Source organism: Carex rostrata, chromosome 12, assembly GCF_964058835.1.
Source record: "Carex rostrata chromosome 12, lpCarRost1.2, whole genome shotgun sequence".
In the NCBI taxonomy this organism is placed as follows: Eukaryota; Viridiplantae; Streptophyta; class Magnoliopsida; order Poales; family Cyperaceae; genus Carex; species Carex rostrata.
The window spans coordinates 10442148-10456994 of NC_135929.1; the positions used below are offsets into that span (position 1 = coordinate 10442148).

Genomic DNA, 14847 nt, shown 5'->3' on the forward strand with positions numbered 1-14847 from the left:
TTGGTGGAATTATACACAGAAGTGAACCGATACACTGAATCAAGCTGGCACAGGAATCGAGCAAAATTAATTCGTGATTACTTTAGCAGTCCGTGGGCAACAATGTCTGTCGTCGCTGCTTTCATACTTCTAGTTCTTACATTAGTACAATCTTTCTTTGCAGTTTTTGCCTACGTCCTTCCCCCGAAGTCATGATACTTTAACTTTCAGTACTATTCAGAGCTTCTAAATTGATGTTACCATGCATGGATGTTACTTTTTTCTTACAATGTATGGTTGGAAGGAGTTATTTCTTCATTTTTTTTTTCTTCCTTGTTTGTCAATTGTAATTCCTTTTAGTGTGTATCTTGTGTCTTTTATTTTTATGATTTGCTACGAAATTTTATTCATAAGTACCTTGTAACTGTGCAGTATATATCTTTTTTTTTTCTTTTTTCTTTTCTTTTTTTTGCAAAGCAATACATATATCTATTTATTTCCAATTTCACCTCTTGAAACATTCTTACCACCAATTTTATTTTAATATCCAATATTAAATAAAAAATAATACAAATACCCAAACCGCCAAAAATTTCGTCAGTCAGAAATTCAATTTTACTCTCTGAACATTAAACAACTGTTTTTGATAAATTTCAAATTTTAACTTTAGTTGACACAGAGAAAGTAAGAAAGGTTGCTTGGGAAATTAATAAGTCCATTTTAGAAGAGTCCTATTGACTTTGGCATCTATGTTTAACGACCTAGTCCAGTTCAAACATATCTTTAATTCACGCATGGAGCGGCGTTGGATGGTTCTGAAAATGAAAAATATTCAAAGATAAGGACAACACAATATGCCCATTATCCCAATAGTGAATAATAATAATAATAATAATAATAATTGTCCCATTCATATATATAACCCAAGGTATTGTCTTTGTGGTATAAGCAAAACATTTTATAATAAATTTTTAGTTTTCAATTCGACCTAAATCTTGTCAATTTTTTTCGTTTCTTTACTGTAGTTTAGAAACAATGACAATCTCAAAGACATGCTATCCCAATAACTAGGTAACCATAATTCAATAATATTGCAAGGATGAAAGATTACTTATTCTTTTCGTTTTGTAGTACATTTTTCTTTTAATTTTCTTTTCTCTTTTGTAAATTTGAAGATTTAATTATTCGAAAATGGTGAAGCTTAATGGCACCACAAGGAAATGGTGAAATACTTTAGCTTTTCGTACTGTGGACACCCATATGTTTTATTCTTTACTAATTAATCTTTCCTCTTTTTTGAAATCATGAGTTGAAGGTCAAGCCACTCAACACATTTTCAAACTCATATGTATATTATAGAAGATTTCCTCACTTGTGGGTTTCGAATCCATGACCTCCCACAAGGGAGCCATGTGCCTTTGCCACTAGACCAAAGGCAAGTTCTTAATTAACCTTTCCTCTTTGATGATATGGAAATTCATTGATTGACCGACAAGCCATTTGTTACTTCTTTAATTTGTTGGGGCTTAAAAAATTATTGTACTTGAATAATTCTTGTAGTAAAATTTTTTTGTATTTGTAGGATTTCTGAAAATTGCAAACATATCAAATTTTGTACAGTCCTGGCCCACCCTTATTAATCAATGGGTTAATTTTTCATTTACCCCTTAAGACTTGTCTAATTTCTTATTTACCCCTATACTCTTTATTATATCTAACATATCCCTTAACTCTCTTTACTTTATTTTATTTACCCATACTATTAAAAATCTATAGTTAAGTATTGTCAGAATTTTTGTTTTCCCATTATACCCTTAATCTTTTATCTTGAAAAAAGTGGGAAGATCATTTTAAGTTTGGCCCCGTCTATTTATTTGGGTCAATTCTTGACATGCTGGAGAGTAAATAAACAAGTAAATGCATACATGGGAGAATCTGCTTTATTGGTACTTATTTCTTGTTTATTGATTTGGGAGGTTTGTGCTTTACTGGTTCCTTGCTTGGTATAAAAAGAATAGTGGGTTGACAGAACAATTGGCGAAGAGGGAAGGAGATACTTGGAGTTCTACTGACTACACATAATCAATTTTCAATTTCTAAAATGTTGTGGGCTTCATTAATGTTCTCAGGTGCTGTTTTAAGGAAGTACTGGTATCTGTTTTATTTTGAGAATAAAAGTACTGGTATCTGTAATCTTGCCTACAGACTTTTAGTAAATTGAAAGTTTCATGATTGGGACATAGCCGAATGATTTCATCTGTGTCATGATGGGGAGATAAGTGTGGATAAAACCATATCACAATCAGGTTTTTTTTTCTTAGTAAAGTTAGGAAGTAGGAACCTTGTGTAGCACTTCTGCCTTATACCTCCATTACTAGAGAGCTCTCAAGAGCATTGCGGAGCAGTTTAGTCTTTCTCTTTTCTCTGCTGCAGTAATGATTCAATGTATTTCTTCTTCAAATTGTCAATATTAAAGAGATCAAGAATAAAGAGTGAGGGGTATAATGGGAAAACAAAAATTCTGATAATAATTAATTATAGACTTTTAATGGTATGGGTAAATAGAAAAAAAGTAAGCATAATGGCAAGACAAGGAAATGGTGAAATGCTCTTGCTTTTAGTAATGTGAATATCCATATGTTTTATTCTTTACTTCTTCTTTCCTCTTTGATGATATGTAAATTCTTTGCTTGAGAGATGACATCAAATTCTTTGCTTTTGCTTGTCTAATTAATTACATCATTGTGTGTTTAATTACATCAAGTATATATTCATCCAGGAACCTCTAAGCCTACAAAACAAAGCAATCAACAAATGCAACAATAATTCCATCGTCGCTAGTGTGCTCAAATTTTTCCCGAAATGGTACGCTCTATCTTTTTTATATAGATGTCAAAATGAAGGTTTTCTATGAAAAATGATTTTTCAGAAATAATTAGCGAGGTATTCCTCTAATTCATATATTAATCATCTTTAAAATTCCTTTTGCACACTGTGTGATTTAATGAAGGCATCAACTCAAGTTTTCATAAAGAAGGTCGGGCCAGTTGGTGGGAGTGGTGGGGTAATGAAAGATATGAATATCAATGGCATCAATCGCATTGTTAAGATCAGTGTTCGACATGGTTCTGTTATTGATGGTCTTATTGTACGTTTTCTACATGATAACGGCGAGGAAAGTACCGAGGTGTGGGGTGGAGATGGAGGACAACTCGCAGAGGTACCACCTTTTTTAATCTCTAAACTAATAGAATTCCAACTCTGTGAAATTTGGCGGAAAAAATATAAAAGTAATCATTAAATCGAACCTACACTTATGTTGGAATGAAATGAAGTGAATTTTGTCACCAACTTTGAACTTTGATTAATGTGTTCATTAATAGTAAATGTTGATTAATGTAGCCACCAAAAGGATATTAATGATATATATGTTATATGCTCTTTTTCTTGTAGTTCAATCTTAAAGATTCTGAGTACATTACCTCCGTTAAAGGCCACTATAGTAACTTCTATGGTAAGACTCTTCTGACCTCACTTGAATTTGAGACGAACATGAGATGTTTTGGACCATATGGTTCGGAAGGGAAAATCCCTTTTGAACTTCCAGCAATTAGTGGTCAAATTATTGGTTTCTATGGACTCTCAGGATCCTATCTTGATGCACTTGGAGTTTACGTCAAGGTGTGTAATAAAATTATTATTATTGATAATAAACATCTCTATTTTATCTGTTGTAAAATCCATCTGAAATCAAGTAACAGACAATTTCATAAAATATTCTACATTATTAAAATGTTAAACAAAATACACCTTCAGATTTGTAAACAAAACATAATTCTTGGACCCAAAATATATACTGATTGTGGAGTATTATTTTTCATAGTTTTTAAATTAGTTGCTCAATTTTGATTGATCCACATATGCATTGGTTTCTCTATTGATGAGGAACTGCAGACTAAGGAGAAGGGTTTGGAAGATGCAAACAAGGAATTGCTACTGTCAAGGTACGTATAGCTTAATTTGTATACTATTATGAGGTCTGTTGAATTTATTTTTAATCAGTTCTAAGGTTGAAGTAAACAGAAAGAAAGGGAAAGGGAGTATGACACGGTATATATTTAAGTCCTACAGGAGTATGTTGTTAATAAATATAAATATAAATATTTCATAAAACTGTCCTTATTTGCATATATATAATGTTTATTTGCTTTTCTTATCTCCCTTAGTTTCCTTAATTTTACACGTGTCCTCGTAAATTATCATAACTACTAATTAATATTAGAAAGTATATATGTTGGTAAAATGTTGTTCGCATTATTTAGTTTCTCCTAACGCTAGATTAAATATTCGTATGCCAAATCAGCAGCCATGTCAGAAGAGCAGTTATATATAACACTTCCTCCAGTTCTATCCCGTGCCGTCTGCTAAAACACTTCCTCCAATTCTGACGCTTCTGACCCGCATTGCAGCGGAATTTACCCTCAACGGTCACGGACAGCCCTTTAATAGCGGGGCCCAAACTCAGCTTCCCTGTTTCATTTAATTTCTGCCCAAGCCATTGACCGTGGTGCCCGGTTCCTTCTCTTTCTCTCTCTGTCCTTCAACTGAGTGAAAATTAGAATCAATCCGCCCCAATTCATTCTCCGCATATGGCATTTTCCTCCTCATGTATGAATTAAGATTATGAATTAGATCAGTGCTTTCCTTACTCAGATCATCTTCGGCTTTTCGTAACAAAACAGTTGCGCTTCTGAGAAAAATATGTTCAATTTAAACATGTTGATTGAAATATAAAAATTGGTTTATAGTGTTCAATATCATAATACGATTTTCATTAGTCAAATTAGATCTACTGTTACATCATATGCAAGTTTGATGCAATATACATTCCATAGCTTGTCCAATTTTATCCAATAATATTAATAACCTGCTTACCAATTTTATCTAAGTTTGATGAGGAAATTAATTACAATGGCTGTTATGTTTGCAAAATGGTATGTACAGTACCAGTTATTTTTCACATAAAATATTAGTGTTTTTATCATTATTTTTATGTTGTTAATTAAATTAAGGGAATACAAGTCGAACATCACAAGCCATGTCCTAATCGGAGTTGCATGTCTTGGGATTGCTTTAATCGTGTTTAAAATTATCAAGGTTTAATTTAATTTAATTTTTTTGCCTTATCATATCATCTACTCCTTAATTAATTTCCAGCTTTTGACTTTGTTTACTTTTGCAATTTGTATGTATTGTTCAAAAGTAGCTAGCATCTTTAATCTTCTGGTGGGAGGCAGCGAGCTGGCTAGAGTGATTGGGATTGCATGTAATCCGATGGATGTACTGTGTGTTATTAAATAAATTGATTTATGCATATCAAATTATTCACCTATAATATGAGGTAGATTCGTCACTCATCTAAACTTGATTTTTCATATGTACTGTGTGTTATTAAATAATCCGATGGATCGATGTACTGTGTGTTATTTTGTTTCATACTTTATTTGAGGTAGACTTTAAAATTGAGATGCCAGTACGGTACTAAATTGTAGTACTGGCAGTACCAAATTGTTCACTCGTCATGCACCAATGCACTAACTGAATTTTGGTAAATAGTTCATATTTGTTATATAAGACTGGTTTTAGTTTACTGTGTTTTAAGGCAGTAAATTAATTAATATTTATTTTATCAAAGACTCAAATTAGTTTTAGTTTGGCCAGAATAAATCCTTAGTCATCTCTTAACTGTTGCAACTAGACACAGTGTATTTATAAATGAATGGGAGTAAATTTCTATGGCTACTGTATTTACTGGTATAGTTTCATTATATAAGATATAAATTCCAAAACGGATATTAGTGGTTTGACATATCCATTGCTAGTGTCAGTTCATAATATTTATCATCTCCATATCGTTGGATTAGGTGTGTTATATTTTGCTGCCACAAAGTATTTTGGATTTCTGGTATTTGCTGATACAATCTCCATGCATTGAATTGTGATTTTCGTTCATAAATTGTAAAAATTAGGTACTGGAATTCGACCGGCTATTAAATGGGACAAAGGGAAGGCATATTATGATGTAATCTAGACTTGTAATTTACCTTTAAATGATTGATATATGGCAAAAGTGAAGATGATTTGATCTGATGAGCATATGTAACAGTAGGAAATTTATTTTGGTTTTGTGGTGCTATTTTGTTATGCATTGCTTGTGATTTCTTGGTCGCTCTTACAAGTAGATGCAATGTTTGACATTTGTGTAATATTTTATTTTTCATTGTGGTATATATATTTTAGTTATGTTTTGTCATAACTATATTTGTTTTGCTTTAAAAATTAGTAGCGTGATCTAGCAATTCATCATGAAAAATGAGATGTATTAGTAACAGGAATATTTAGGTGACACTTTAGCATTTTTTTTATCAAATTTACGGTATGAAGAAGCAAAAGAAGCTAATAGGCATGTTATGCTTATTATACATATTGCGGTATTGTTCAGTCTAGTTAGCTGTCCATGATTATATTAAGGTTGTTCATTTGGTTGTCCATTGTTCAACCCGGTTCGTTTGAACGGGCCTGTTACGAACAAGGTTCAGTTTTGAACCGGACATAATTACGAACATTATAGGACGGGCCGATCATGAACACAAAGTCTTTTATTCTGGGCTGAATATAAACAGGGCCTTTTCATTTTAATTTTGAACTGGACTGAGTTTGAACAGGGCCCCCGTCCATTAGCAGCCCTATTTAAAACCCTTTATGGGCTTTAGCCACACACACTTCCCTGCTAATGAGTAGGATCAATTTATGAAGTATGAAAAGCCCAGTTTGAACTCGGCCCATCAAATCCATGCTCAGCCTGGCTGAAAAAGCCCGTTTCAGTTCAATACTCTCGTTCCTTTTGAATTATACAAACTCAATCAACGACTAATCGTGTTATTTTTCATAACACATAATTTCATCTTTAAAAAATATATATATATCTGTGCTCAAAAAATTTTCAAATTAAGATTTTTTATGCAATTTCTCTTATTATAAATTTAACTGATTTTTCAAATAGATATTTCACTTTTTGTGGCTAAATCCAAAAAATAATCCAAGAAAAACATTAAGATGTAAATTAATGTTAGAGTGAACTTAACCTTACCAAAGTAACTTTGAGCTTAACTTTAAAAATTTATATAATTGATTTTTATGGAATTTGTACGAACCAAATTTTATATACTAAATTTGTAAATTTGTTAGTTATACAAAAATTGTAACTTTTTAGTTAAATTAAAAATAAAAAATTACAAGTTTTTTTTCAGCCATTTTTATTAATACCCTAAACAAACTTAATTTTAAAAATAACCCTGCATTGGTTTTTTTTTTTTTTAAATGCTCCAACCGCCAGGCCCACGGGCGGCCTAAAACACAAGCGGACCGCCTGTCCCACGGGCGGGTCACAGCACTAGCGGACCGCCCATGGGTTATAAATAGAGGTGGAGGGTGAGAGAGAAAATTATTAATTCACTTCGTATCATTTCGTGTCTGATCGATTCGAGTTTCTATTTTTCTCTCTTTCTCTGTTACGTGTTGTTACGGGAATCGAAAATAATATATTTGCAAAAGTTGCGATAATTCTATTTTTGCTTATTAGTGAATCAAAGTAACTGCGGGTCATAATTATTGTTATTTTGTCCTTTTCTCGGTGAATAGTATTTTTGCATAATCCAGCGGTTTACGGTATTTCTGGCAAAAGAAATAAATCGCTCTCTGGTTAGTCCTAGTGGATAACAGATAGAGGTATCAGCCGCGTCTGATACTCCGAGATGAATCATTCCTGAGAGTTGCTCTTCTCGCTCGGTCTGCTTTCTAATCAGAATTTGAAAACAAGGTACAAATGTTATATTAATCTATTTAATTGGTAAGTAGATTAAAGTTTTAGAAATCAATTAAGGAGTAGATCTGTAAAAGGATTAAATTGGATTTTGATGTCAAAGGAATATGAAGGTAGACTGCCTTCGAAAGTTTTCTGACATACCTCGTTTAATCCTTAACTTAAGTTAGAAGTAAATTTTTTTGTTTTATGATCTTTCCGCAGCTTAAGCCTCAACGGTATTTGGTAGCCCCAAAACCCAACAGCAACTACATGTAAAAAAAATTAATTTTAAAATTAATTTTGCATAGAGTCAAGTGGTCAAAAAAGATTCAAAAAATGAATGCATTAAAATTAATTTATTAACTTTTTAATTTTGACCGCTTGATTCGAATGTTTAAAATTTTCATATGTAGGCACATCGCTCATAAGGTAGGCGGGTTTCAACGTTTGAATTCGTCATTTGAAGCCAATTCGATGGGTTTCAGACTTGAGTTTACCAAGGAGCTTGATGAACTTAAGAACACCCTAGTTTTACTCATGTATTAATATAATAAAGCAAGCCCCATGCATGTCCGTTTTATCTTACTTAAAATCAAGCCCATGTAAGTGATTTTTCTTTTTTGATTATGCTTGTTGTTTGTTCGAATTTGTTTTAAATGATAATTCTGAACCGTTGAAACTCATATACTTCATGAGTTATATATATGTCTACATGTGAAAATTTTAAATTTTCGAATTAATTTTGCATAGTGTCAAGTGGTAAAAAAAAGTTCAAAAAAAATTAATGCATTAAAATTAATTTATAAAATTCTAATTTTGACTGTTTGACTTTATACTAAATTATTTCGAAAGTTAATTTTTTCTTTCATGATGCATCACTCGTGAAATAGATGGGTTTCAATAATTCATATTCATCATTTGAAGTCAATCAAATAAGTTTTAGAGTTGTTCAAAAAAAATTTATCAAATGAAATTTGATTGTAAATTTTCCAATCAAATGTTGTTTCAGTATACCTACTACTATTTTGAATTTGCAATTAAACACAAGATAAACAATTTAGAAGATTCTTTCTACTGAGTTCTTACCTGAGGGACCCACTTATAACTGACAGATGTCGGTACGATGCCATTTTCATTTTGCAAACCCATATCTTGGTCCCACTTCTACTATCTTTACATATTTCTCAAGCTCTCTATAAAATAAACTTCTTTAAAAACCATAAATAATTTTTTTAACTTGATTGCTTTGGTTTTTACAAAAATCATAAGAACTGAGATGTCATTTAGTCCGAAGATTTCTTTTTTCAGGACCGAGATTCATTTCGGTCCGAGTCGTTTTCACAAATAAAAAAAGATGATGTAACTGTTGGATAAAACTTGTGAAAATGCCTCGAACTGAAATGACATCTCAGTTCCGAAAAAAAATACACACTTTGGAGTTTGGACCGAAATGACATCTTGGTTCCTATATATGGTTTTTGTAAAAACTAAAACAATCAAGTTGGTTTGGTAAATCTTTTTTTATTTATTTATGGTTTTAAAAAAAAATTCCCCATGTTACAATTATTAAAAATAAAAATAAACTGATATTGAAGAAAAATCATCTGAAATTGACGTGCATTATTTAACTTGTTATTTTTTCTTGCCCAAGTTACAGTTTAATGCTGAAAATAATTAAGGTACACGAATATGGAAGTTGCTTTGATGCCACAACTGAGCATCCAAGCAAACTCCAGAGATAGTTTTCCTCCAGTACACTCCATGCATCAACTTTGTAGACATGCATGTGCTTGCACTCATTATCCTCTATTGCTTTCCTTTTCCAAATTCTTCCTCTAATTCATTGTTGTCTCCTGCATGCAACAGCCACCAATCTTTAATTAAAACCTTTAATTAAAGTGTTAAGATCTATACTTCTCTACTGCTTTCAAAATTCAAACATTAATTAATTTTCTCTTCATCCTCATTCAACCTAGCTCGAATTAGCAAGCAATGGCAAGCATGCTGATATCGGGTCTGATAACTCTCCTGCAACAGCCCGGATTGATGCTCGAGATGGAGGAAGAGCGCCAGAAGCTGCTCGAATTTTTCACCGATGCTCTTACCAAGCTCTCTGACGCTGAATTACGCGCTAAAGGTGATCCCGGGGTTAAAACCTGGCTTGTTGATCTCAATGCAGTGGAGGATGATTCTCAATTACGTGTTTTACGCATTGAAGCTGAACACGATGTCAGAACCTGGCTTGATGATCTCAACGCAGCGGCATATGAAGCTGACAACATAGTAGATGATTTCACATATGCGAAACTCAAGGCAGAGGCTGAGGCCGATGGCTGCCGGAATCAGAATGGTGACAGAGTAAGGGTTGGTCTCTTCCTCTTATCTTGTTTTAAGACTAGTAGCATTAATCGGAGGGGGGCTCTGCAAGGAATTGAAAATAGAATTTGTAGTATTGTTAATAGAATTGATGACCTTGATGAAAGAATGAGAGCTTTCAACTTTCGACCAGGTCAGGAGATAAATATAACATCTCTAGAAATGCCGCAACACCTGAATTTCTCAAGTCCGACAGAGATTGTTGGAAGAGATGATGAAATTGCACTAATTAAGGATGCAATTTTTATTTGGATGGATATCTATATCTCCATTGTGGGTCCACAAGGAATAGGCAAGACTGCCTTGGCTCGATTTGTCTGCAACAATGTTTTCAAATCCGCCGTTTCTGAACTTTGTGTAGTATGGATTAATGTTGGATCTGAATTTAACATTGGTAAAATCACAAAATCCATAATTGATCAAGTAATAGGGAAAGACTGTTGCATATCCGAAGATGATACAGATTTACTAGAGCTTCGCCTTTCTCAAGAAGTATGTACTTACAGGAGTAATTACCTTGTTGTATTGGATGATGTGCGTACTGTTTGTAAGGAACAGATATTGAAATTCATTAAGATGATGGAAACTAATGTACGTAGCTTTTGGTTAATAGTTACAAGCAGTTTTCAAGAAGTTGGGCAGATATTCGGAGGTGGACTAGAACCTGAACCTTTGAGAGCTAAAGATGCATGGAATCTGTTTTGTAAGAAAGCATTTTCGGATGATGCTAATGAAACTTGTCCAGAGATATTAGAAGAGATGGGCAAGAAAATTGTTGTCACATGTGGAGGATCACCTCTAGCACTGAATATGATGGGTGCTCTGATGAGGTTCAAGAAACAACCTGAAGAATGGCGACGAGTAATTAACCAATTGGAATGTTATACTGTTGATGGTGTCGCGACTGTTGAGAAAATTATCAAGGTGTGTTATGATAACTTATGTTCTCAAGTTAAGCAATGTTTTGCATTTTGTTCTCTCTTTCCTGAGGGATGTTACATGGACAAGGAGGTTTTGATCAAACTCTGGATGGCCAATGGTCTATTATTACCTTCAAATGGATCAAGATCGACACCTCCGGAAGAAAATGGTAACATTGTTTTCAATGAGCTTGCCTCGAGGCACTTCTTTGAGGATGTTAAACTCGTTCATGAAGATTCATACGGGAACGAATATGGATTCCATAGTAGTAGAATAACATGCAAGATGCTGGACCTTGTTCATAAGCAAGCAGTAATTGCTGCAAGAGAATTTGCACTGCAAAACCCTTACCTGTTATCTATTTCTGGTGATTCCCAAGTAGATATTCCTAATTTGTTAAAAACCAATCCAGCCGCGCGTACCTTGTTGTTCCCAGATGATCCCTTTATTAGAAATGTTAATTGCAGTGCAGTGCCCAGAGCAAACTCCTTGAGAGGGTTGCACTTGCACTCTGCTTTATTTCAGCGGGATCTTGTGGTACTAAAATATATGAGACACTTGAGATATCTCGATCTATCCGGAAGTAGAATCAAAATATTACCCGAATCCACAAGCTTATTATATTTCCTACAAACTTTAAATCTCTCGAAATGTTTGTTCCTTTACCACCTTCCGGAAAATATGAAATATATGAGGAGCCTGAGGCATCTCTATATCCATAAATGCCCCAGGCTAAAGAAAATGCCAGCACATCTTAGGCAGCTCAGTAACCTACAAACCCTCACAACTTACATTGTTGGAGAAGAAAATACCAGCACCGGCATTGATCAAATAAAGGGCTTGCATCTCGGTGGTTTGCTTGAGTTGTATAACTTGCGTAAGGTGAAAACTGTAACAGTTGCAAAAGAGGCTGATTTGGTTTCAAAGACAAATTTGGATAGACTGACTTTAAATTGGGGTACTGAACCATTAGTTATGTCAAAAGAAAATAATGATTTGGGAGTATTGGAGGCTCTACAACCTCACACCAAGTTGAAAGTGTTAAAAGTACAGCAATATGGGGGCCGTGAATTCGCAGCTTGGCTTGCCAATCCAGTGGCAATGGGTTTCATAAATTTTGTTGAACTTCATTTGATTGGTTGCTCACAATGTGAAACCCTTCCTGCAGTGTGGAAGTTGCCGTCCCTTAGAGTTCTCTGTTTGAAGGACATGTCGAGTTTGACTTGTATATCTCGTACTGATCATAAAGATAGCTCGGGGCAATTTTTTCCAAGCCTCAAGAGGCTGGTATTGGTTGGTCTGAAGAAGTTGGAAAGGTGGCATGAAGAAGAGGAAAGAGAAGAAACAGAAGAAGAGGAGGAAGGAGGAGTATCCACGAGCTCATACATGGAAACCACTTTTAAATTAACCAAGCTTCATCAATTGGAAATCACCAGCTGTCCAAATCTGAAAACCATGCCATATGTTCCTCGACTTAAACACATAACCGCAAGTATAGAAAATTATAGGTTGCTTTTGTCTGTCACAAATGTAATTACTCGAGAAGAGAGCTTAGTTAAAGAAGCCAACATTGCAAAAGCAAGTAGTGCTGATAATGAGCCATTTCCAGCATTAAAAGAAGAGGTGGAGGAGATTGAGGGCAGTGATACACTTAAAATATTGCGAATGGATTCAACTAACAGTTTTTTCATGCCTACAATATTACCGCATTCACTGTTGGGTGTCTCAGGTCTATGGAGATCATTTAATCGGCTTGAATATTTGGAAATTATTAATTGCAACACTCTTGTCTCCTGGCCTCTTGAATTTAGATACTTAAAATTATTGATACGGCTATCAATCCGAATGTGCCCAAACCTAACTGGCAAACCTCCTGCCCATGCAAAAAATAACATATCGCTCTTTCCTACGTTGAGAAACCTAGAATTCTATGAATGCAGTTCTTTAAAAGAAGTTCCGAAATGTGGATATGGTCTCAGTGTTTTGGAACTAGACGAGTGTGCTCAAGTCGAGTCGATTTCAGGCATAGAGCGGGTGGATATGTTGTATCTCTCATGCATAAGTTGGACCTCTTTGCCGAGTTGGTTACCAGAAATTAAAAACTTGAAAACTCTTTGGGTGTCTAAATGCCCAAGGGTGAAGGAACTACCTGGAGGTGAATGGCTCTCTTCTCTTGAAAAGCTTACGATTTCAGAGTGCCCTGACCTTGAAAAATTCTGCAAAGAGGGACCTTACTCTTCTATAATCTCACAAATTGTCAGAAGTACAGATAATTCACCATCCGCTATAACAAGGTACGTAGCGCCTCCTTTCATTTGTATGTAAATATTTATTGAATCATTTCCTTTCTACAAAAAAAAAATTGAGGCTTTATTGATTCATCTTATAACTAACAATAGTTGATATATTGAAAAAATGAATTTTCAGGCTTGACCAGAAAGTTTCCGACAAGGCTAGTCTGTACTCTGCTGGATGGTGCTTTAGATGAACGTGATAGGTTCCAATTAATGATGATTTTCAGTACCACTTATCATTATTTTCCTGTTATTATTTTTTTCCTTTTTCCTGTTTCTTAAATAGATTCCTCAAATAAGTACATACTTCATCATACTACCTTTACTAATCCTAGGTCCTAAGTTACCACACCTGCACTAATCACTTGATTTTCTACCTATCTAAAAATTTAGTAAAAAATTACAAAAAAAATAAATTTTAGTTTGCAAATACACTTCCATTTGAAAATCATGTTAAACGGTTCAGATCAACTATTTGAACTTTGAAAATGAAAATATTTATCCATAGTATAGACCAATCTGCGCTATGCATAGAACCATAGCCTCACTCATTTTGTAAATTATTTACTTATATATGCACTAATTTGTTTCTTTTAATTTCTTTTCAATTGCTAGTTTCCTAAAAGGCTAATCAGTACTCTCTGCCGGGTGGTGCTTCTAGTTATAGGTATTCAATTAAACCTGGTAGGTCCCAATTAATAATGATAATTTTCAGTACCACTTATCATTATTTTACTGTTATTTTTCTTTTTTTCCTTTTATTGTTTATTAAATTGATTCCTCAAATGAGTACATACTTGATCATACCACACCAGGTACTAATCCAACATAGATTAACATATGTTTACCTCAACTACTCTTTTCCAGTTTATCAAGGGCGTCAGCTTTTTTTTTTTTTTTTTTTTTTTTCCTCCAATATTTTAGAAGTGCAGCAAGTGAGTGCCTCTCTAGGAAAAGTAAGTTTACCTCCCATAGTTCCATATCTATTTCTCTTTAAAGCTATTGTATTTCACCAAGCAATGTTTTCTCATATACTAATTTGTAGGTTTTATATATCCAGCTTTAGTAAGGAAGGTGCGAGCCAGAAAGCGACCTTCTCGGTGAGAAAAACACCTAAAATGCGGCACATCAAAACCGACCATCACACACATCAATTGAATAATACCGAGTCAGCAATCTTCAAACAAATTAAGGGCGTATCAGATGCTTGCTTTGCAATAATTAATGTCTCTCAGGAATAAGTTAGAGACAATTTAGATATAATTATATATAATATGTTTTAGTTCTCCAGCAGTACATTCTGATTACTTAGGAGTATTTTTTATTTATTTATTATTATAATTATTTTTTTAAGAAAGTGGATAAAACCCACCAATTTCATTACAAGAGAAGTACTCATTAATACAAAGTAAC

At 33.8% G+C, this 14847-nt stretch overlaps 2 protein-coding genes across 4 annotated transcripts; both read left to right on the forward strand.

The window, feature by feature from the left end:
* Positions 1–1956: 1956 nt before the first annotated feature.
* On the forward strand, positions 1957–5451 carry LOC144562585 (horcolin-like). 3 transcript variants are annotated; one of them, XM_078311775.1, is made up of 7 exons: positions 1957–2108; positions 2759–2844; positions 2990–3199; positions 3433–3660; positions 3934–3983; positions 5052–5136; positions 5243–5451. In XM_078311775.1, exons 2-7 carry the CDS (start codon positions 2842–2844, stop codon positions 5243–5245), a joined length of 579 nt encoding a protein of 192 aa, XP_078167901.1. In that variant the 5' UTR covers positions 1957–2108; positions 2759–2841; the 3' UTR covers positions 5246–5451. The 3 variants fall into 3 exon arrangements, with proteins under 3 accessions (XP_078167901.1, XP_078167899.1, XP_078167902.1); XM_078311773.1 differs by having other exon boundaries at positions 5052–5451; XM_078311776.1 differs by lacking the exon at positions 5052–5136.
* Positions 5452–9835: 4384 nt separating this feature from the next.
* Positions 9836–13628, forward strand: LOC144563618 (putative disease resistance protein RGA1). The gene is made up of 2 exons (XM_078313099.1): positions 9836–13434; positions 13568–13628. Exons 1-2 carry the CDS (start codon positions 9836–9838, stop codon positions 13626–13628), a joined length of 3660 nt encoding a protein of 1219 aa, XP_078169225.1.
* Positions 13629–14847: the final 1219 nt, after the last annotated feature.

Bases quoted from the DNA above. Each gene is read 5' to 3' on its own strand.
- LOC144562585 (XM_078311773.1), top strand. The intron at 3,661-3,933 runs GTGTGTAATAAA...GAGGAACTGCAG, and splicing joins CACTTGGAGTTTACGTCAAG to ACTAAGGAGAAGGGTTTGGA. The intron at 3,984-5,051 runs GTACGTATAGCT...AATTAAATTAAG, and splicing joins AAGGAATTGCTACTGTCAAG to GGAATACAAGTCGAACATCA.
- LOC144563618 (XM_078313099.1), top strand. From the start codon at position 9,836: ATGGCAAGCATGCTGATATCGGGTCTGATAACTCTCCTGCAACAGCCC. The intron at 13,435-13,567 runs GTACGTAGCGCC...ATGAATTTTCAG, and splicing joins TCACCATCCGCTATAACAAG to GCTTGACCAGAAAGTTTCCG.